Below are 24,731 nucleotides of genomic sequence, written 5' to 3'. Positions count from 1 at the left end.
TATTCCCCTGCATGAAATCTGTCTGTAATAATTTATTTATTTGTTTGTTTGTTTGTTTATTTATTTATTTATCCACCACCCAATCTTGTTCATTGACGACTCTGGGTGGCTTACAGTAAATAAAAGAATAAAAATTCATTATACAATATAATAAATAAATATAAAATATCATGATGTGAACTTTGGTAGTTTACAGTGCAGGAGCTTAGCTCACAGTAAGGCCTAAAATAGCTGGCTACAAAAATAAGCCAAAATCACAAACAATTTTGACTTCTTTACTCTTGCCCCTTTCATTGAGAATTTAATATAATAATTATTTTAAAGTAGCTGATGGGTCCATAGCTGACTGACTACATGCAAGACACATTTAAGTTTCAGTTCCTGCTTTCAGATTACCAGATGTTAAACTTCACCATCTCTGAGAACCCCAAAACAATCAATCCAAGAAAAAAATAGACAGACAAAAATCAGGATTTTCCTTAACATCAGTGAACTTTCCTGAAAGACAACTTATCCCTTCAGTGCAGATCTTTAAGAGGTTATACTTAGATTTGAAGGAAATGTTACATTACAATCACACAATGGCTGTGACAAACTTGTGATGGCATTGGTCCAGCCTAGAAGTGGGGAATCTGTAGCCCTTAAATTGCTGAACTAACTCAGCAACCTTCACAATCTGGCCAATGTTGGAAGCTGCCATTCTACAATATCTATAGTGTTATAGATTTTGAACCCCTGCTGTAGATCATGTGGTAAATATTGTTCTGAAGGTATGTTTGATTACCTATCACATTTACCCTTCTGAATTCAAGAGAACTTACTGCCTCTTTCTGTCCTGACCAAGAGGATCTTGAGCAATTTAAAACCTTCTTATGACTATGTCATCCATTTACAATATGCAGTTGTTTAAATATTAAACTGGTACTTGAAGTAATCAATTTTCTCAATCCTGAACTATGACTAAGATGCTTAGGAAAGTCCCTTCTCATAAGAACATATATTTCTGCAAGACTTCTGTGCTCAAATCATAACTTGTGTGCAGCTTGGGGTTAGGAGAATTGAATGTAGCAGCAACCAATATATGGACTTAGATTTTCATTAGGGAGCCCTACAAGATAAGAAAATGTGAACTAGATGAGTTCCTGAGAGATTTAGAAGTCATTTTAAGAGATGTTGATTGCTTTCATCTCTTCTTGATTTTAGCATCCCTCTGGATTGAAACCTTTTATTAATTATGTCTTGCATATGGTATGTAAATGAGGTTGTGCTTAGAATTGATGATGAATATGTCTGATCAATACAATAAGGGTGAGTCATGATAGAATAATACTTTTGTTTTGCAAATGTATTCTTGAATGAGAATGAGAGAAAACATTCATCTAAAATGATGGGCCAACGTTAAAATTGCATGCAATCAACACCTGAGGTCCTTTATTTTATTGAGCTCCTACAGCTTCAGGGAATATATCTGCCTATGGTATCTATGAATATGTGAAGATGTTTTTCTACCAGAATGGGCTCAACCATTAGGTGCAATGCAGCAGAGGCTTTGGGTTGCAGACACAGAAGACAGTGAAATAGGGCTGAGCCCACACCCACTGCTACTCTGATCTGTTAACAACTTTATCTGCCTCTAATAGCATTCACTGAATGAGATTTCAGTACATCTATCCACTTCAAGGAAGCACATGGATCTTGATGCCTTGCTTTGAGGAGCCTCCAAATGGAGGCACTGAGGTTATAAAGACTGGAACCTGCATGCTATTACCATTTTGCAACTCCTTACTCTGAAGAACCACTCAGAGAGAGGCATAGGATTGGCTGGGTGGGAGGGCCTGCCCAATGCGTGTGCCTGCCCTGTCAAGCTCTTTGGCATCAGCCTCAAACCAAAAGCAATTCTTTCCAAGATTCTCACAGAATCTTTAGCAAATTTACTGAGATGAAAGGAATAGGATTATAACAATTTCAGGAACTGAACTATTTCCCATTTAGAATCAAATGGGCAGAGAATTTCTTAGTTTCTATCAGCCTTCCTATGATCTGGTGAGGAGTAGGTCTACTCACTGATAACAGAAATGCTTGTAACATGCTGTTTATTTGGGAGTCTACTGACTCTTCATTAGCCTGGGAACTCATTATTATGGAGGGTTTTTTTTAATTTATTCAGCAGGTTTATTTTTATATTTCCTACAGCTGTTGTCAAATGACCTCTGTTTAATAAGCTATGCCCAAGCCTTTGTCTCCTGCACACTACTCCCTCTCTTTATGGCATGCTTCAATTAGCCATGAAATCCCTAATCACAGTTCTGAAAACTATGAAGAGGAAGGGCTTGTATATATCTCCATTTATTTAACTGAAATACATTTGTCTGAACTGAATTGATATTGGCACCCTTTTACAAATTTCACATACATTTTCCATACTACCGTACTATCTCTATACTACTAGCCATAATTTTTAGATTAATTCAGTATAGGAGTTTGAGCCATCTGTAGTGGCAATGCGGAAGACCATTGTTATTTCGAGGAGTTAAGTGACATATGTTGATTTTCTCCCTCACACAAAGATTTCTGTTTGGCATGGAGGGGGGGATACGAGTCCCTCCTTGAGGGGGAGATGGGCGGTGAAAGTTTGTAAGTCCACTCCTCCGACAGCCCTCCAGAACATATCTTTGTTTGGAGTGGGGAGAGAGATAAGAGAAAACCCCCAGATTGTTTTGTTAAGATCTGTAAGACTTCCCAGGGTCTTGGATGATATCATAGACAGGTGTTTTTGGGCCTTGGGAAGTTTCCTAGTCAAGGTCAGGTTTCGTAGCCTGCCACCATGGAAACATGGTCACGAGGTTTGAGGGCCAGACTTTGATAAAAACTCCTTGGCTTGCTTTTGGGGTTTGGGAGCTTCTGTGCAGACTCTTAAGCTCTGGGGTGCTGCAGAACAAAGAAAGCCAGCCTTTTGGGGATCCCTGTTGCTTTGGTCAGGAGGCTCCTGGCAACATAAAAGGGAATAAAGGCATCACTTTGCTTAAGTATGTTATGATTTCTTTCTTTATGCTATGCTTTTTATGCTTTTGTTTAATCTGCCTAAACTGTGTTTCTGGTTTAAACTGTGTTTCTGTTTAACTCTGTTTGCTTAAGTTTATAATAAAGCTTAAAGTTTCTTTATCCACTGGCATTCTTATTGTCTCTGGATCTAAAAGAACCAATTGCATGAGCACCTGATCACTGCTTGGACACTTGGCAGAACACCATCCTATAATGAATCTTCCAATCCATTTTTCATGTTATTTGCATTCACCTGTTGGTCATAATTCAGTGATGACTACATGCTTTGCTTGTAGAAAGAACAATATCCAGGCTCTGAAATCTCCAGGGAAGACAGAAATCTCTTTGTCCAAAATGTCAAAAAAGCATATTATTCCTGTTGGCTAGGTTCAGCTCACTTTCTCTGGAAGAGTTCTCTACTAAATGGTTCAGCATGTGTGTGGTGGTGGGGAGAGCTTGTGGGTGACAACTCCTATAGTAAATATTGTTTCAGGTTGAAGACAGTTTATTTGATCACATTTGTATAGCCATCCATCTCACCTAGTGACTCTGGGTGGTGTACATAATAATAATAATTAAAAATATATATATAAAACCATTAAAAGAGTCCCTCCTTTTGTGGGGAGATGGGCAGTAATAAAAAAATTGATTGATAAATAAATAAATAAACAGACCACAATTTAAATTAAAATAAAAGACAACATAAAAACAAAGAAGACAGAATGGCAGCAAAACATACAAAGAGTGTATCAGTTAACAGGCTCTGCTCTATCAAGGGATCCCCAAGCTCATTGGCAAAACGATGTTTTGAGTGCCTTCTGGAAAGCCAACAGGGTTGGGGGCCAGCCTCACCTCAGGGAGAAGGATATTCTACAGGGTGGGGGATATGGAAGAAAAGGACCTTTCTTCCTAGGTCCTGCCCGATGAAACTCCCTGGCTGATGGGACCTGCAGCATGCCTCTCCTGTTGGACGAATGGGATGGGTAGATGTAACTGGGGAGAGGCAGTCCCTCAAATATCCTGGTCCCATGCCATCTAGGGCTTTATAAATCATTACCAGCACCTTGAATTGCACCTGGAAGCCAACTGACCATCAATGCAGCTTGCTGAGCAGAGGTGTCACATGTGCAGATCTTGGAGCACACATAACTGTCTGCGCTGTGCGTATGTGAGAGTGTGCCTTAGTGTTGGAATCTAACCTGAACAATGATTAGTAAAGCAGGTTTTATAACTATAACACAAAGGAGATTTATTTATAGGAAATATATTATAGGGATGGCCTAGCATCTGGTTAGCTACATGCTACTAGGAGAAGAACCAAGAGCGTGTGCTCTGTGTGTGTGTGCCTAGAAAGCGTGGCAGAAGGAAGTAACCTCAGATTAACAATCTCTTGAACAAAGAACAGATGGAATGATAGACAACAATAGGTCACAGAGTAAATCCTTAACTATCTATACTGCCTCTTTGTGGCCATGAGGTGTTGAAGAGTCAGTGCCATTGGATTTGACCCTTCAACATAGCTTCGTGTACCAATCCACAGCTCCCATAATCTCTTGAAGAGTTCTGTGTTGATCTCTAGGGAAAGACTTAGTAAGTGCATCTGTCAGCAATGTGCTGATTTGATTTGTACTTCACTGCAATAAAAAAGATTGCTGGTGGTTAAACATTTCTTTGGGTTTCAAACCAGCAACCTTTGTCTTTACAAGACAAATACTATAGCCATTGTGCCTCTCTTCTGATGCGTGGTGTTTCAATTCAGGGAATCCTTCTTGAGCAACTTGCCCATAGTGGCATTTGGTGTCTAAGTGCTTCAGTCAGCCAAAGTGTGGCTTTTCTCCATTTGATGCTTCTCTTCATAGGATGTAGTTAGCTGGATGCTAGGCATTGCCTATCCTTATAATTTGTTCCTGTAAATAATCTCCTTTCTGATAGAGTTATAAAACCTGTTCATTAATCATTGTTTACGTCATATTCCCACCCTAAAAAAATGCTCAAATGCATGCACAGAATGCTTCAACCTCCAACAAGTAGAACTTCTAGGCTAGCTCTTTGGTGTTGACTTCCATATGAATATCTATATACACCCAGTTAGAACAATGCTGTGCTGGTCAAATACTACTACAATGTATAGGTACTGTCCTAACAGTCAGAAATCACGCTGAGACAAGGAGTAGGTCTCTAGAGTTTATTACTGCTACATTAAACAGAATCCTAACAAACTGCAGAAGCATGGGAAAAACCCAGACATATAAACCCCAAAAGCTAAGGCGGGTCTGATCTGTGTCTCTTTGAATGGCTGCTTAATTCCTCAGTACTACACATGTGTTTTCCACCCTGGATCGAGGCCCCCTCCTGCTCGCCATCAGTACTCATGACAGGTACATTCTCAAGTGTTTTTCAAGGGAGAGAAAGCTTTAGGTTTTTCTTAAAATATTGCAAGACACAGCTGCTAGAAGATGCACATATAGCTTGTACGGCCATTTCAATTTTAAATATGTCACTGCAATAAAAAAGATTGCTGGTGGCTAAACATTTCTTTGGGTTGTCTGATTTATTTAATTAATGTTTCATTCTAAGTGACATGCAGAGTAAGAGGGAAAAAAACTTATTTGGAGTCTTAAATACATTTACAATAAAAGAGAAAATGCGATTGCTTATCCATATTTCAGACGTGGCTAGAAAAACAGGACAGCCGATTTTAATAATACAGTAATCTAAATATGTTCAGTGCTGATATTGGACTTTCAAACTAACGTGGCAATTTGTTCATGGGCATTGCAGTCACGCATCCCAAAGTAAAGTGCATTTGGGATGTGTAGCGTGGACTCTGAAACTTAGCAGATCATCAAAGGTAATTGTAAAAAGTAACAACTTCCTGACTTGCTTAGATTGAAAAGGATATATCCCCCATGCTATGGGATTCTTGATCACAACATAAAATAAGGATACAAGTTTCTTTGGCAGTAAGCAGCACTTAGTGCTCCCATGGTCTTCTGTTGCATGCATTGGTTCTGTGTGGATGGATGTCAGTTCATATTTAATATGCAATAAAATCTCTAAATTTCTCTTTGATTTATTGCTTCTGACTTACTTTTCTGTTTGCTTTCTTAATGGTGTCCCTACTGAGATTTAACTTGTTCTCCCTCTCTCTGGGCATAGCTGATAGCTTCAGACATAAAATACCAAGTTTATATAAACTCATTACTGTTACTTCATATAAAAGTATAAATAATTGATTTGGCAAGTTGCAATGCAAAGGCAGTTCAACGTTAAAATCAACCTTTTGAACTTTCTAAAACAGCCGTGAGGGCTTCCACAGCTTTCAGAAGACAACTCAAGTTTTTCTCCTGGAATTGCCACACAAGTTTTTATTTCTAGAACTATGAAGAAAAATATTTCTTTTTTCTCCAAATCTGGTCCTGGCCAAGAAAATAATAACACAGATCAGATACTTTCTTTTTAATTGTTGTGATAACCATCGTATTTGATTGAGTGGGAATTTAACCTCATGACAATTAGTCAAAAGTAATTACATTCAACTTAGTTTTCTTATCACTACATCTTACTAATATTCAGATATCAGCATAGTGAAGGAGAGTACTGTCACCTCTTTCCTTGCTCATTCTCTCATTCTTTCATTTCCAGCCATGTTACTAATTGATTACCAAATGTACACAATATACAGTAACTTGAGACATGTGAAATGGAAATCATTGTGTCTTCAGCCATGCTTCTGCATATGGTGTTCATATTGTACATTCTTTATAATACCTGTGGATCATTCATCCTAGCTTTGGTTATTGACTAGAATAAAGAACTTCATAATTTCAGCTCTTCTTTGGGGTCAATTTGAGAGTTATTATGTGTCTGTGCATGGATTATTCAGTATCTGCACTTAATCAACCCCCTCCCCTCCCCTCTCCTCCCCTCCGCTCCCCTCTCCTTTCTTCCAATGTAGAATTGAGCAGTATGATCATTTGTGTATGTGTGGTACTGTTTATAACATTATTCTCTCAACCTCCCTCTCCCTCCCATTAGCATTATTCAATTTTGGTGCCACTCGACTCCAGACGAACAATTATTATTAATTGCAAGTTTATATAATTGTATACATCTATATTTTTCTTCTCTTCATTAGTTTGGCATAATAAAATTATATACCAAATAACATCTGAGACTAGTCAAATGGACTTGGATCACTAAAATCCTTTCCCACATGGCAGTGAGTCTTCAGTTATTCACTTTGACAACAAAGGCTTTGTTTTCTATATAATAACTGCTGGGATGGGGGCATTTCAAACCACTATAAATATTGGCAAAAACATGTAAACTATTTCTTTCCCACATTCTATCTTCCTTTTAGAGAATTTACAACTGTACAAACAAAAAGCATGACACTAGTGAAGGAAAATTTGGTACCTAAAGTAGTGCTGGTGTGTCAACACTCTATGCTGCTAAATGGAAAAAATGGAAAATGGTGAGGGTGTTTCTCACCAAAAGCTGGAAGTGAAACTTGCTTCCTTTGTCAAATGTTTCCCTCAAGAAAGTAGGGTTGAAGTTTAACAGTGAGTACTGATCAATGATGAAGCTGATGTTAGGAAGAAATGCAACTCAGCAAGATATATGGATTGTTGTTGTTTATTCGTTTAGTCGCTTCCAACTCTTCGTGACTTCATGGACCAGCCCACGCCAGAGCTTCCTGTCAGTCGTCAACACCCCCAGCTCCCCCAGGGACGAGTCCGTCACCTCTAGAATATCATCCATCCACCTTGCCCTTGGTCGGCCCCTCTTCCTTTTGCCTTCCACTCTCCCTAGCATCAGCATCTTCTCCAGGGTGTCCTGTCTTCTCATTATGTGGCCAAAGTATTTCAGTTTTGCCTTGAATATCATTCCCTCAAGTGAGCAGTCTGGCTTTATTTCCTGGAGGATAGACTGGTTTGATCTTCTTGCAGTCCAAGGCACTCTCAGAATTTTCCTCCAACACCACAGTTCCAAAGCATCTCTCTTTCTTCTCTCAGCCTTCCTTATGGTCCAGCTCTCACAGCCATATGTTACCACGGGGAACACCATTGCTTTAACTATGCGGACCTTTGTTTTCAGTGTGATGTCTCTGCTCTTAACTATTTTATCGAGATTTGTCATTGCCCTTCTCCCAAGGGTAAGATATATGGATAGCTAGAGTGAATACTATGTTGGAGGAAATATAATCCTTGACATCCTAATGTCTACTTCACTGACTGTATTATAGACTTTTTTTTTTACTGACAGGCTGAAAGGAGGCCCTTTCTTGTTTTAAAGGCAAGCTAAACTTCACATGTTATGGTCTGATCTTAAGCAAGTGTATTGCTTGGAAGCAAGTTGAATTCAATAGGTGCAGTGCTCTGGCCTGGATGTTTAGAATTGTATTAGTATATGCATTATACTAATTTACCATTTATCCATATTTGGATGCATATTCTTAGAGCCCAATTGTTGCAATGGTCCTCAGCTTCCAGTGGATTTTTTTCTCAAGAATAGAATAGTGAGCTGTGTTGAAAATTCCTGCTTAAGATTTCTTAGCAACACGACCCTGCCTGCTGTAGGTACATCTGCTCTAATTCCTGAAATCGTCACCTATCTGTCAATGACATCACAGCAGATGGGAGATAGACTTAGTGCTGACTTAAAACTCTTGCTGTGCTGTTGGAAACAGGCAGCCCAGCCTGCTGGAATGTCACCTGTTGTTCTCTGAGCAGACTGTAGATGGCGTTGTAGATAAACACCGTCTCCTTTTCTCTTTGCCAGCGCTTGTGGCCGCCCTGGGCGACAGCAGGTGGTGCCAGATCCCGCACGGAAGCCGCCGCCCCAGCTTGGGAGTGTTTGCCTGCCGCAGACTCGAGCGGCTGTCTCTGCGCTCACTCCTTGATCCTCTTTCAGTAGCGTTTGGAACCAGCCGGCTGAGGAGCGAGGCGCTGTCCATTCAGCACCACCGGGGGGTAAAAACCAGCATTTTTGCGCAATCCGACGTGAACCTCCTTCCTAGAGCGAGGTGTGCCCTGCAGTAAGTAAATAGTGGGAGGATGATGGGGGCTGGGGGGCGGGAGGAGGATTCCCCCCCCTTGTTCGTCTGATTCTGAGGCATGTATTTGTGACCCGCCCCTGATTACTGGCGCAGATGCATCAGGGCTAAGAAAAAATGTGGAAAGGGGGCTCCTGAATATCTTCTATATTATATTCATCTGCCAGTTTGCTCGCAGAGTATATTTCATTCTGGAATATATCAGTTACCAGAGAAGAGAAGAGGGGATTGTTAAAGAATGGTTCTTATTAAGCATTACTTTTGAAAGGTTTTGTGTAGTTGCTGTGATTTAAAAAGACATATAGATGCAACAGAAATATATATATAAAATAAATAAATAAATAAAACAAACCTGGGCCAAATACATCTGTTGTTTAATTTTTTTTTTTCTGTTAGCAACAAAGAAGCCAAGCCAGATTCACTCCTACAACCTGATCTTGATATAAAACAATCCTTGTTTGGAGCTAAACCAATAGAAGCTTAGTTGAACTCTCTTGTGGGTGGTTCATGCTTGATGCTGTATTCTTTAAAGCAGGAAATAAATGTGAAATGCCTTCCCACCTCCATCTCCCCCCCTCTGCCCCATCCCTCTCCCTCCCTTCCAATTTAACAGAGATATGCAATTGGGAACCGCATGACCTGCAGGGTGGTTGAAATATGGCAAGCAAGATACTCTGTCCTTAATTTCCCATCTTTTCTGTTCCATTCTCTTTTTTATCCCTTTAATATTGATCACCTCAATATGTTTTAGGTCTGGAAAGTGAGATCTAAGGATGGTGAAACTGGGAAGCAATTTGAATGAAAAGAACAAGCAGCAGCCGTCCAATGAGGATGGTTTTCAGACGGTTCCTTTGATAACACCCTTGGAAGTCAATCATTTGCAGTTCCCAGCTCCAGAAAAGGTAAATGGAAAACAAAACAAAATCTAAAGCAAAACAAAAGGAGAATAGACAAAAACTGCTTCCCTCTATTCTGTTCTGTTGCCTTTCAGAAGCATATAGAAAAGACCCATTGTTCCCTTTAAGGGGGTCGACTTTCGCTGTGTGCACCAGTGTGTTTTTAAAAGCAGAGCAGACCAGCATATAAAAGAAATGGTTCATGGCTAAAGACTGAAAAACAGCAGGGTCTGTTCATCCTTTTATCCAATAAAATACAGTGTGTGTGTGTGTGTGTGTGTGTGTGTGTAATTTAAGCTTTATTGAACAATTACAGTGAATCTGTAATTTTAAAATCAGCTTTAAAATTGCAGTTGTTTATCTGATATGAAAGGAACCTGCTGCAGTTAAGTAAGAGCAGTGAATTCTTTTAGACAAAGTACTGCAGGGGGATGTCTCACACCTACATTCCATACCCACACCTCCATTAATTTATGGGAAGAGAAAGCTTTTGTCAGGCAAGTCAAAGCTCAGATTTTGCATGGCAGCCTGCATGGCAGTATCATTGACTCACTTCTTATTGAGCCATTATTTTTATATGGTCTATTGTCTAATCTGTATACATTATCCCTTTAATATTATTATTAGGAGAAATAATGTAAGCTCATAAATGCAACTCATATTCATTTAATCTGTGTTTTATGGGGAAAAAGAATCACTGCAGTGCATCTGTACATTCAGTTCTCAACCAAAAATATGTAGAAAATGACACTACGTGGACTGTATGCATACACACAAAGGTGAAAAGAGCAAATTATTGGATCTGCTTAATTCATCTCAATAACGTCACCCTCCTGCCAGAATATTAAAAGTTCTCTCTTTAATATGTTATAATGAGTCACAATGTGTTTTCTTATACAGAGGAATTCCAGTAAAGTAATTTGGTGACTCAGTGATGGAGAGATAAAATGATATAAAAGATTAACAATCCATAAAATTGCATTTCTGATTGCAAAGAGGTGTAATCTGAATTACTTCTTAGAAGCAATGGATATGATGGAAATATTGTGATGATATTTTTTTTAAAAAGATTATCTTTGAATCTTGAAATGTTTATTTTTTTTCTTTCCAATAATTTAAAAAAAACTTATTTATTTATCCAATTTATATGGCCACCAATCTATTCAAGAACCTCTAGGCAGCAAACCAAAACAGAATTACATTAAAACAAAACAAACAAACAAACACAACTAAAATGGCATTGAGTCTCAATAAAAACACAAAACCACATATACCCATGCCACAGTTCCCATACTAATGCCCCAATCCCCACCCCCCAAGTCTTCATGGCTTTGCCAAAGGCCAATAGAGTAGGGACTGTCCATATTTTGGGGGGAGAGTGTTCTTCAGGCAGACACCATGTCAAAGAAGTGTTTCCATGGACTTGCTAAAAAACATTATGTTATCAATGGCACCCAAAACATGAATTGTGGGGAGAGTTCTTTATCTATGCCAGTATTCTGGGGTTCATTTTATTTCTAGTGTCTGCAAAAAAATTCTAAAACAAGACTAGTTTTCTCTTTCTCCTCTTTTCATAAATAAATATACTAGAAACCAGGAGATGGTAAGTTCTAGTCCCCCCCTAGGCATGAAAGCCGGCTGGATGACTTTGGGCCAGTCACTCTCTCTCAGCCCAACTCACCTCACAGGGTTGCTGTTGTGGAGAAAATAGGAGAAGGAAGGAGTAATAGGTATGTTCCCCATCTTGAGTTATTTATAAAAATAATAAAGGTGGGATAGAAATAAAATAAAATAAAATAAATAAAAAATAAAATATGAAAATATGAAAATATACATAGGAGGCACATGATTCTAACAATTTGTGAGAAAGACCAAACATTTCAAGAATAATAATCACAAAAATATAGAAAAGAAAAAAACAAGTCTGTCAGTGATTATTACTCCTGATTGTTATATATAATTTTCAGAATCAGAACAATGGGCTTCTTAGTACTTTGCTGTGGAACACCTCCAGAAGTGTGCTGGTGCCTTTATGTCCTGCTTGTGGGCTTCCCATAGGCATGGTTGGCTGCAGTGGAGGTAGACTACAGCACTAGATAGGCCTCATGCCTGATTTACCATCGTCTGCTTTGTTTTAAAATAAAAGCAATTACTCTCAACTTAAGAATAGTACATACTGCAGACAAGAGAATTGTTTATCAAACACACAGAATTTCTAACAAAGCAGGATTTTGTTTACAAAATCAATTTGTAGTAGTTTTTAGGTAAATATTTATCAGTTTTACTTTTCATTTTCAAGTGGGAGTAAAGGTGATATGGACTTCATTCTATTTAGTCAAGGAACTCAGTGCACCTGGATGAATGGCTGGGGCAAACAAGTTATTAGAAATGCAATGCAACATAGATTATGTGATCTGGCAGTCAAGGGCTTAAGCAGATCTTGAGAAAGCTTGAAAAAATTCATGTGGCAGCTGCGATATCTAGGAATCTAGATGTTCTGGATAATAATTTCCACAATCTCTTGGTGATGTTGGTCAGAACTGATGATTTTTAGGGTCTCAAATACAGGGCCGCAACTCAGGGGGGGCAAGCAGGGCATGTGCCCTGGGCACTGCGCTGGGGTGTGTGTGCCAAAATGAGTGCTGGGGTGGCACCAAAATGGGCGCAGAATCCATGTTTGCCCTGGGTCACACAGACCCTAGTTGCAGTCCTGCTCAAATATCTGGTGAGCTGTAGGTTATGTGAATCTGTCTAGAGTGACAGAACAATATAAGATGTAGATTATGTGAATCTGTCTAGAGTGACAGAACAATATAAGATGTAGATTATGTGAATCTGTCTAGAGTGATAGAACAATATAAGGTGTCACACAATCACTATCTTTTGTTTCTTTCATCCAGACTTCCATTACTGTATAGTAATTAAGCCAAGCACTGGGGATTTGCTTACTTATGATGAATAAAGACATGAGCAAAACTGAATTATGCTGTCATTTCCCAAATGTTTCCTTGTGAATGTGTCAGATTATATTTGGCCTCTGGTCAGGACTTGTAAGTCATATTATCTTTGGTTTATGGAAGAGAGGATATCAGCATTTACTGAGAAATACATAGAAGTATATACCACAATGTATGTACTGTACTAATCATATTTTTAAAATCAACTCTTACTATAGGAGATGCACAATTCTGGTAGATTTCCAGGAAAAGAACTTTGGAGGATGTTAGGAAATAATTACAAATGATCAACTTTATTTCACATTTTTATAAGAATCAGGCAAGCTCTATTTCCTATAAAGTTGCTTTGGAAGTTAACAGTAATTTCCTACATGCAGAAAAGATGATCATTTTCCCCCCCAAAGCACTAGTTAAAATTCTGTTACTCAGTTTTTTGATATCTTCAGGGCATAAAAAGCATCTGTACATACACAGATAACTGATAATAAAGACTGGCCTAGCATAAGCTATACATACACAATAATTTGATATATGATGATGGCTCATCTAACAGGATATAGAAGGAACTTTTATTTACCTGAGTGCCAGTTTGGTGTAGTGGTTAAGGCATTAGGCTAGAAACCGGGAGACCGTGAGTTCTAGTCTCGCCTGAGGCACAAAGCCAGCTGGGTGACCTTGTGCCAGTCCCTCTCTCTCAGCCCTAGGAAGGAGGAAATGGCCAACCACTTCCAAAAAACCTTGCCAAGAAAACTCCAGGGACTTGTCCAGGCAGTCTCCGAGAGTTGGACATGATTGAACGGATTAAAAAAAAATCACCTACAGGTTTCCTGTGCACCTTGGGGTACATCTGCAACTTTAGACCAAGGACATAAAATATCATCTATATCGAAGATCAATAGTATTATATTATTATTGTATTATATTTCATATGAAAATATAAGAAGAAGCTTTTACTGAAGGAAAGCAAGCTCACTGATGGCACTAGAAAGAAAAATAAAATATTGATCTGTTATAATTTATTTTTTAAAACAAATGGGAGAAAAGATCCTTCTGAAGACAATGAAACATTTAATATCTTAGAAAAGGCAATAATTTAAAAAGCATTACTCAAAATCATTAAAAAATAGGGATGTCTCAAGCAATTCCCAATTTGCCATTCTTATGTCAACTCTTCTATGCATGTATATTTCATAATGTGTGCCTGAGTGTATTTACACCTACTTCTGTACATGTTGGTGGGTAGTCCAGCCAAAGCCATACAGAAGCTCATTCTCTAGTATACTGCCTAAAACAACAGTGGTGAAGATGATGAAACGCATTGCCCTGTCTCCTAATGCAACATAACTAAAAGGGATTAAACTGCTCAAACCAGACTGGAACGTATTACACTTATGATAATCCAAGAACAAGAAATAATAAGGAGATCCCTTTCTTCAGAAAGATCTAAATTTGGCCAGTGACTGAGGTAGTAACCTGGAATTGTTTGTTTGTATGTATGTATGTATGTGTATATATATACACACACACACACACACACACAGTATATATACATACACACACACACACACACACTGGCCATCAACCAGACATCATGGTAATAGACAAGGACCAGAAGACAGGGGTGGTGATAGATGTAGCAGTGCCAAGTGACAGCAACATCAGGAAGAAGGAGTATGAGAAGCTGGAGAAGTACCAGAGCCCGAAGGAGGAACTAGAGAGGATGTGGAAAGTGAAGGCCAAAGGGGTCCCAGTGGTGGTAGGAGCACTTGGGGCTGTGACCCCCAAGCTGGGAGGGTGGCTCCAACAGATCCCAGGAGCAACATCAGAGCTCTCTGTCCAGAAGAGTGCAGTGCTAGGAACAGCTAAGATACTGTGCAGAACCCTCAAACTCCCAGGCCTCTGGTAGAGGATCTGAGGTTGAGGAAGACACATACCACCCATAGGGGTGAGAAGGGAATTTTTTAAAATTTTATATATTTAAAAATTCTTGAATAGGAATTGCCGAACAGATATCTCCTGGACAATGTTCTATTAATTAATTGAGGCATTCTAAAGGAAGAGATTTTGTAATGAGCATGAAGTTTCCCTGATTTACAAATCAAGCAGTCTTGGAGGATTTGGGAAGTTTTCACTGTATACCTAACCATGAAGGACTGGAAATAATATCAAATCACTGGTCTCTTTTAAACACAGTTTTAAACCTGCATATGTGTCAATACACTGTATACATCTTTTAGCTGGTGGCATGCAGGCAACAGTATATTGGCGTGTAAGGCATTATCTAGTTTATAGATCCTAGCTTGCACAGAATAGCATGAACATGCTTGGGGTAAAAAGGGTTTTAATTGCAGTAATTGCATTTTTTCCAAGGGAAAAGAAGTCTGTAAGGTGCCATGAATGGTGCATAGGAATGAGATGAGAATGTATAGACAGAGCTGTTGTACCATTCGAAGAATGAGAATAGTGATTATCTGGTGGGTGTCTACTTAAAAAAAATCTGTTTCAAATACATGGTGTAAGCATTATTCATACATACACATGGCAAAAGAATAAATATAAATATTAAAACAGAATTGTTCATTAATTATGAAAGATTGAGAGGATTAGTGAAGAATACATGTGTGCTGTGTGGTTCAGAATGTGGGACAGATCATTTGGTAATATCAGAAATGCATCTTGGGAAAATGGACACAGAAAGGAAAGAAGAGAAAGAAATGAGAGCAAATTAGAATGACTACTGGAAGAGAATACACACACACACACACACACACACACACACTCACACACAACTCCTAACAGAATGAATGCAAAGTGGATGCAAAAGAAGAAGATGCAGAATCCACTTGGACCAGAATTAAAATAATTATGTAACAGAGTGTCACAGAAGTCTGTGGAGTTATATTAAACGAGAAGTATGAAAAAGGATGCTTGGTGGAATGAAATTAATAGATGAAATGAAAGAGGCTATGGATAATAAAAAAATGCATATAACAGAATGATTACTGCAGAAAATGAGAATGAGAGACAGATATTGTAAATGTGGACATTGGAAAAAAGGTAATTGCAAAGAATGTACTCAAAGAGAACAAGGAATGGTTAAGATTAAAGGAGGCAATGACAGTGCAGCACAGTTTTAATAGAAATAAAAAAAATGTTTTTAAAGTGGATGAAATGGCTAAACAAGAAGCCTCCAATAGAATGACTAGAATCTTTTTTTTTTTTTTTTTAAGTAAGGGTGATGAACTGCTTTGGGATGAATGAAGGAGGAAGGAATATTTTAGAAATCTCTATAGGAACAATAGTGATGTGGTATAAAGTGAAGAAAAAAAAGTAGTAAATGCTGTGAGAGCATTATAAAACAGTTATGCTGCAGCTGAAGATGGTGTAACTGGAGAAATGTTAAATATGGATGAGGTTTGGTTATATGTGCAACTTGTTTAACATGTATGGGAAAACTACATCTATTAATGCCATTACTGCTCTCCTATACAAAGGGAAAGATAGTAAGAGTGAATGGAAAACATCAAAGTGATTAATTTGTTAAGTATGTTTGGAAAGGTGTTTGGGAGAATTCTGATTGATAATGAGTAAAATTTGGGAAGTGCAGTGTGATTTTATGCCAGGTAGAGAGTGTGAAAATCAGATTTTTGCTCTTTAGCAGATAATTGAGAAGTGTATGGACATGAGCAAAAAAGTTCATTATACATTTGTTGATTTAGAAAAAGTATGTGATAAAGTGAATAGACTTGAATTATGGAATTTCTGTATGAATATGGAGTTAAAGGTTGTTTGATGAATGTACTAAGAAAGGTATGTGATGGAAGTTCATGTCAGAATAAATGAAATGTTTAGCTGATGATTTAACAATGAGGGCCACTTAGAGTATCTTGGATTGAAAGAGTAAGACAAGGTGCACAACGTTTCCTTGGTTTTTATTTATATTTTTACAAACAAATGTTTAAAGAACATTTGTGTCGATATCAGTGGTGTGTTAGTTGTGGGTATGAAAAAAATGTCTCAAGACCAAGATACTATTTGACAAGGAAAATGGAGTCGAAAATGGCAAGTTATACGTAAATAGTGAACAAACAGAGCAAGTAGATAAATTTGAGTACCATCGGTGAATGTTCACCTAAGAAACAAAAAGGGATGTAGACATTTTTAGATGTACAAATGCTGGCAGAAAGTTAGTGTGTAATATGAGGTCTGTTGTAAGAAATATAAGAAGCAGCAATGGCTGTGTGTAAGAGTCGGTTTCTGTCAGGTTTTTTATATGGAAATGAGAGTGAGGAATCTTAGGTGAAATGTAAAAGTAAACTCAATGGGAACAGAGTACCTGAGAGGTGTTTTTCCTTTGCTTTGCTTTGCTTTGCTTTGCTTTGCTTTGAATATATGAAGTAAGAGTGAATGCACTCAGAGGAAAGAGAAGGCCAAAAATGTCATGATTGGATGGGGTGGATCTGATCCTCAGAAAGAGCTGAGAAGTTTCAAAGAACAAAAGACAATGGATAAAGAGGTGTATGGAATGGTAGAAGCAAATGTTTTGCAAAGACAGAGGGAGGTACAGTGTGGGGTAAATGAATTTTTGCTATTTTCTTTACTTTTTCTTATGATGTGACTCTTTTATTTCAATTACTATTTTTTTACTCTTTTTCTATATTATGCATAACCCAGAATTGAATAGCATGTGTGTATAAACATGTGTGTGTGGAAAAAAAAATAATTTCTTGAATTATTTCCCCCCCCCGCTTTTCTTGTGAAAATCTTCTAAATTTTTCTTCTACTCTCTGCTACTAGGCTCCTGATATTTTTGCCACTACAGAGTAATGCAACGTCCTTCCTGCAATGTCCTAGTCTCTATGAAAGCCTTAGTTTACTTTCCTTTTAAAATGGGCACATCATCTTTCAAAATCATGTTTCCCCAGGACAGCTTACAATGCAATAAAATCACAAGGAAACATTTTGAATAAGAATTAAAATGTGAAATAAAATAAACAATAAGTGAATCACCTAGAGTAGTTGGAAAAGTTTCTATGCAGCATATAAATTAACTTATTAATATATTAAAAAGGCAGTAACACTGATGTTAGGTGTATCTGACTTGGGAGGGTATTCCAGAGTTGGGGAGCTGTTCCTGAAAAAGCTCATTCTCATTCTCAGATAGTTCATTCTTACCTCTGACCATTAGAGGACATTTAGAGCAGGGCCTCTGAAGATGATTTCAGGATATGGAAAAGAACATATATGAAAAACATTCTTTAGATACTGTGGTTCCAACCTGTGAAGGGCTTTATAGGATATTGATAAATCCTTCTTTAGTTTTAGGAAATTTAGACAGACAAGGTCCTTCTTTGTTTACAAGGGTTAGGGTTCATAGATGGGGATTTTAGACTGTGGCATTATGTAATAATCATACTAATGTTCATGAAAACACACTGCCTTTTGCCAAGTTGTGAGTTACTTTATAGACAGGCATCCATTGCTCTGGTCTGGAAGCAAATATAGTGCTGTATCTGTATTTTACTATGTAGTATCCTATAGAAGAGAGACAGTTTGGGCACTGGGCTAGAAACCAGGAGATTGTGAATTCTACTCCTGCCTAGGCATGACGCCAACTGGTGACTTAGGGCCAGTCATTCTCTTTCAGGCCTGGACAATTTCAAACCACCTCTGAGAAATATTGCCAAGAAAACTGCATGGACTTGTTCATGTAGTCACCAGGAGTCCAGACTGACTTGAAGGCACAAAATCACCAGTATCATATAGAATCAGCATCTAGCATTGGGAAAGGTGTCAGGTTTTGTCTGCTTTTGGAAAAGTTTGATAGTGACTGGGTAGTGTCTGGTATAGTGTAATAAAATGGAGGAAGCTTTGGCAGGAATTCCAGGTAGTAAGGGGTGCAGTACAAATGACTCCATACTTTCTTCAGGGCAACTCTATGTCTTAAGGAAAGAGCACCTCTTTTGCCTGCAAAGCATTCCAGATTCAGTGCTTGTAATCTATGAAAAAGGCTAGGTACTGTAAGGGATGAAAGGGCCATATCCAGAGACAGCTGATTTTAGGTTCAATGAACTAATAATGTGATATGACGTAAGGCCCTGCCTTAGGTCTCATCATCCCCCACTGTATTACTATATCTGAGCACAGAGATCATTACTGCTGTATAACCAAAAGGTATTTTGCAAATCTAGTTCTGATTTTGTCCTTTGATTCTCTTAGTGGACTGAGGCACACTCTGCATTTCTGGGAGCTCTGAAGACTGTAGTGGGCAGGGGTCAAGATGCAAAGTAGAGAAATTAGGTCATCAGGAATATCCATGGGATATTGGCAGATGGCAGTTACAACCATGCAATCAAAACCTGACCCTTTTTTACATGCATTACATGTGCGCTAGGGGGTGTGGTAGCTCAGTGGTTAAGACCCCAGGCTTGTCGACCAGAAGGTTGCAAGTTTGGCAGTTCGAGACTCGAGTGCCACATGGTGGAGTGAGCTCCCACACTCGCCCCAGCTCTTGCCAACCTAGCAATTCAAAAGCATGCAAATGCGAGTAGATAAATAGGTACAGCTTCGGCAGGAAGGTAACAGCGTTTCTGTGATTGTCATGCTGGCCACATGGTGCGGAAGTGTCCTTAGACAACGCTGGCTCTTCGGCCATGAAATAGAGATGAGCAGTGATCAGGAGATGCTGGGGATTAGCTCCAGGATTTCTACTGAGAGAAGGTCCTGTCAATTGCTGATGTAAGCCCTCATACCTATACTTGCTTAATCAGAAGATACCTTTTACAGCTGAACCAAGCAAAACTATGACCAATTATCAAACTCAGTGTGAAAAGCAATGAAAACAAAACAAAATGAACCACAAGAACCATAACAATGCAAAAGCCTAGCAAAGAAACATACCCTACTAGAACCAGCCAAGCATGGTCACTGGATAGGGGGTACAGCAGTTATACTCTGACATCTGAAGACCACTGGTTCCTTGTCCCTGATTGTTCCCTGGCCCTCTTATTTAAGAAGAGTAAGACAATGCAGTTAGAATTTCAGACTACAAGTAGGAATGCAATTTCATTTTCATCTTTTTTTAAGGAAGGGTGGCAAAACAGCACATTTTGTAGACAAAGCTTTTGGCTTGAACCCTCTCTTTGTAATGCTGACTTTTTTTTTATGAGGGATTGTTTATATATTCAAAAATATATACTTTTTCAAGTACATATTTACACTTCTGATTATCTCTTTACTGGGCTGCATGAATGCAGTACGTCCAATTTAAGATTTAAAAAAATTAGAAAATCTCATAATTCCGGTAGTCAAGTGGCAAGTGGTTGTTTTCAAAGTTAGCCTTTAGCCAACCCAAAACATTTCTTGCCTGAGGTAGATCAGCAAAGATTCTCTCCACATTCCCCACCTCCAACCCAAGTTATTGAATGTAGTACATAGTAATTAGCTGCCTAATGATAGGCATTAAATCGGGCGAAAAAAAATATGCTCTTCCTGTTGCCAGATTGTTAGCACCTCTTCCTGTTGCCAGATTGTTAGCACATGCAGAAGCAATCTTTTGTTATTCAATTGGAATTTCCCTGAAGGAGATGGGACTTCTTTGGCTTTATAGTTATTATGACACTATAAATTATGGGAAAAGGTACACCTTCAGGAATTTGTCTTTGATGCAACTTTATGTCAGACCAAAAGGCATCTTCAGAGGAGTTTTGCTTTTAGATTTTTTTTAAAACAATGTTTCTGTTATGGGAGAATATGCCCACAGGGATTCAACTATAAAGCAGCATTTCAAAATGTCAAAAATATTAGTTGGCAACCCTTTTTCATAATAGAAGAAAGAAAAGGAATGGAGGAACATGAGTGAAGACAACACCCTCTCCTCCCACAGGGCCTTAATCACCAACTGCTCAGTGGGAAGAATTGCAGAGTTTTCATTTGTGTTTTGAAAGATATAATTTATTGGGCTTCTAATTATGATTGTTGATTAAGCTTAATGGGATTTGTATTCTGAAAAGTATGATATAAAATAATGGCAGTTAATAAAAAAGGAAACCACTGAGTATCTTATGCACTTTCAGTGTGAGGACAAGGAGGTATTCTTGTGTCTCTTGAAAGCAAGAAACTTTCAGGCATAGGATCAAGTCAGATGCTAACCACTCTCAGAATTATTTATCTTCCAGAAGTCTGTGGTTAGGGATGGTTATGATTCCACATTTCCTGAATGGTGTCAGAGGGAGGGTTTAGGGGGAATCCCTCTCTCCTGGACTTTAAGAAGAGACACAGGAACCAATCTTACTGAAGGCAAATCAGCTTGGATTCTATGAAGATGAACCCTGCCTCACTGAACTTCTAGAGATTTGTTAGAATGTTAACAGGCACATGGATGGAGGTGACATGTTGACATTGTATTCTTGGATTTTCAAAAAGTCTTTGACAGAGGTCATCATCAAAGGCTTCTGAGTAAACTTAGCAGTCATGGAGGGACCATCTATTATTTTATGGATTACTAATGAGTTAAAAAAATAGAAAGCAAAGGGTCAGAATACATGGGCAATTTTCTCAATGGAGAGAAGGTAAGAAGAGATGCATTCCTCAAGGATCTTTGTGCTAACCAGTGCCTTTCAACTTCTTTGTAAATACTCTTGTTTTAAGATTAAGCAGTGAGCTATCCAAGTTTGCAGATAATATAAAACTATTCAGGTTAGTGAAAACCAACAGTAGTTGTACATGTCTTTTCAAATTGGGTGAATAGAAAGTGTGGTTCAATTTAAGTAAGTATAAAGTAAAGGCAATGGGGGAAAAATATCCTATTTTCACATATATACCGATTGAGTCTGTTGTCTGTATTTAACCAGCCAGAATATCTTGGGATCATAACAGATTATTCAGTGAAGTTATTGATTCAGTGTTCGACAGCTGTGAAAAAGGCAAGGAATTATTTAGGAAAAGGAAGTAAAATAAAGCTATTATCACTGTGATACTGTTATAGAATTCTATAGTAAGTACACATCTGGAATACTGTACACCTCTGGTCACCACATTTAAAGAAAGGCTATAACAAAGCTGGTAAAAGTAAAGCTGGTAAACTTCCTTTTCCAGCTGGTGTGTAAGCCTATTTGATATAGGCTGAACCTGAGTCTCACAACCCAGTTTCTTAGGAAGGACAATATCTCTATCTTGCTTGGATTTAATTTCAGTTTGTCCATACTCAACCCAAACATATGGCTGCACCTAATCAATCTTGGTTGATCTAAAAGAAAAACGAAGCAGGATCAGACCTTATTAGTACTTAAATGGGAGACCACAATAAGCATGAGCGGCCAAAGGCCTAAATATTGAACAGTAGTCCCCCAACGTGACACAAACCAACAGGACACAAACCAACAGGAAAGGTCAGAAATCATCTCAAAGAGTGCTTGATCTTGCCAGGCATTCAGAAATATTTAATGATTAAGGCTACTGAAAGATGTTGAGAGGTTCAAGAGGAGCCATTACTTCCCTCATGCAGCTTCCACCATAAGTCAATTTATAACCTGGGTGTAAGGATCTGACACAATTGACTCAATAATACTCTGACTCATGCATCCATATAAAATGCAGATTTCAGATTTATTGAAGATGTGTACAGAATAGAAGCAAAAAGCCAGGACTAAAGGTTTCCCGTGCAAACTACCTAATTTAAAAGCACACAGGCATGTCAGAACCCCCCTCCACATTCCTTCCCCCTTCCACCAACAGTCCAGCATTCCAAGCCTGGGCATCTCCGGCTGATATGACCTTGGACCCCATCGTTAGATGAAACATAAATTCTTCTCACTCTCAGGAACTTCCCCCCTCCCATTCAGTGCTTGACATGCATTGACTCAAATGGCAGAGAACATGATCAAATGATCCTATTGCTGGTGAACTGGGAAATGGAATGAGGCAAGTCATGATGCTAAGCCTCTTGAGATGAATCTTGAATGGGTCCTTTTGAGGAAGGAGAGAGCAGAATCATTTAGCTTCTCCAGTCTTGCTCTGTACTTTCAAATTACAATTTACATCACCATCAATGAGCCTGGTGGGAGTTTGTCAGCCAAAACATCTGGAGAGAGCAGGGGGCAGAAAAGCAGGAGGACAGAAGAATGGTAAAACTAAGATGGGAAGTGGACAAGATATAAAATGGAAGAAAACACATGAAAACAATCCATACAAATGACATGGTTCAAGAATGAGAAGGTGAAGTAAAGGCTGGGAAAGGATAATTTATAGGAGGGACAGTCTGTTTTGAAAGGATGAGGAAGACTGAAGTATGTGCTAAAGCCCAGGGGAAAAGCCTAAGAACAAGGAGATGAATGAGATATAAGGGCAAGGAGAAATAAATAAATGGAGAAGATGCAAGGCTAAAATAAATGGTGTGTGAAGTTCAAGAGAGGTATGTAACCCTACTCATGCTTATTCAGTCATAAATCCTGTTATATGCATTTGGGGACACCATGCATTGGACTATAGCTCTGGAGAGTGTGAAGATGTCCCTTATGTAGAATTCTTCTGGGGAAATTTGGTGGTGAAATTCAAGTGGACACTTTAAAATCTAGAGCCCAATCAGATTACCATTGCTATCCTTATCCTAGAGAGTATATGTGAGAAAACATAGCTATGTGGCAATCAGTGAAATCAATGTAAATTTGAATATTGATTTAGCTGAGTCAGGAGTCTGTCTTTGGAAAAAGTATGGATCCTCCCATGCTTTTTTGCTTTCTTTTTCTAACACAGGGAATGCCCTGGCCATGATCACGAGCTTTCTAAGTATGTGTAAGCCAATTCCAACCCAGGAACCATAATTTCTTTTGGCAGGAACTTCATGTTTCATTTATCAGCTTCACAAATCCCAGGGACTCCTGCAGTGAAGGAAGCTTTCTATTATTAATAATCTGGAGAAGAAAATTTTAAAAATTCATGATCTGCATTCCTTATACCACCTGACCTGCAATACATTATATACTCCTTTGCTGCAAAGTGGGAATTACTTGTCCTTGCCTTAAATGAATAATTTAAGAGCATCATAGTGCCCAATAATGCTAAATATTATCACTCTATTCTTGGTGAAAAAAGAAGAGTTTAAATGCAAGCATGAAGTGTGAATAAATGACCCTAAATTTCCTCAAGTGAAAAATGGTCTTCAGTCAATACAGTCCAAGATGTTGCATTGTCTTAGTCTTTAGCCTCAAAAATCTGGATCTTTTTAAGGGGGAAATAACATAATATTCTTGCACTACATCATATGTTTCCTTTCTTATTGTACCTCTCCCATTCCCTTTTTAATTTGGACATCCATTAAAGTTTCAGGCAAAGTTCATGGGGTTCATGCTGGAACATGAACATTGAACTTAGAAAAGAGGTGAGCATTGCAACTATAAATTCTTCTTCAGCTTATATTAAACTCTGAGGTGGAAGAAACGTTTCCACTTTACCATGTTGCTGTTCACTCCCCCGAATGGAAACTTTGCAAAGCAAGGAGATATTCCAGCAGGACTTTTTCTGACTAAGAAAACCTGTCAAAGTAAGCTTTGGCTGGAGGAGACTTAATATGGGGAAGTAATAAAATGGCTGGGTGGAGGGAAGAAACCCACCCCCACCCGCATTAGAAATACTTCTCCCAAAGATCCTAGAACATAGGCAACCTCCCACTAATGTTTTTGCTTATGACTGCAGACTGTGTATATCTCCCTAGTCATGACTGAGCAATATCAGCCTGTCTTGGGACTTGTTAATAGGGAGGAGGCACCATTAGCTTCAGAA

General features: G+C 38.5%; 1 protein-coding gene across 2 annotated transcripts in view; it reads left to right on the top strand.

Moving 5' to 3' along the window:
- Window positions 1-8,867: 8,867 nt before the first annotated feature.
- Window positions 8,868-24,731, top strand: part of NSG2 (neuronal vesicle trafficking associated 2) — a 67,318-nt gene continuing 51,454 nt past the window's right edge. Inside the window, exons 1-2 of one of the 2 annotated variants that reach the window (XM_063292382.1) lie at window positions 8,868-9,070; window positions 9,852-10,002. In XM_063292382.1, coding sequence (XP_063148452.1) covers window positions 9,874-10,002 — 129 coding nt within the window. In that variant the 5' untranslated portion in view covers window positions 8,868-9,070; window positions 9,852-9,873. Of the gene's footprint in view, window positions 9,083-9,851; window positions 10,003-24,731 lie in introns of both variants that reach the window. The other variant, XM_063292381.1, reaches the window with a different exon arrangement.

Source organism: Candoia aspera, chromosome 2 (assembly GCF_035149785.1).
Source record: "Candoia aspera isolate rCanAsp1 chromosome 2, rCanAsp1.hap2, whole genome shotgun sequence".
Lineage (NCBI taxonomy): Eukaryota > Metazoa > Chordata > Lepidosauria > Squamata > Boidae > Candoia > Candoia aspera.
This window is presented reverse-complemented; position numbering and strand designations above follow the sequence as displayed.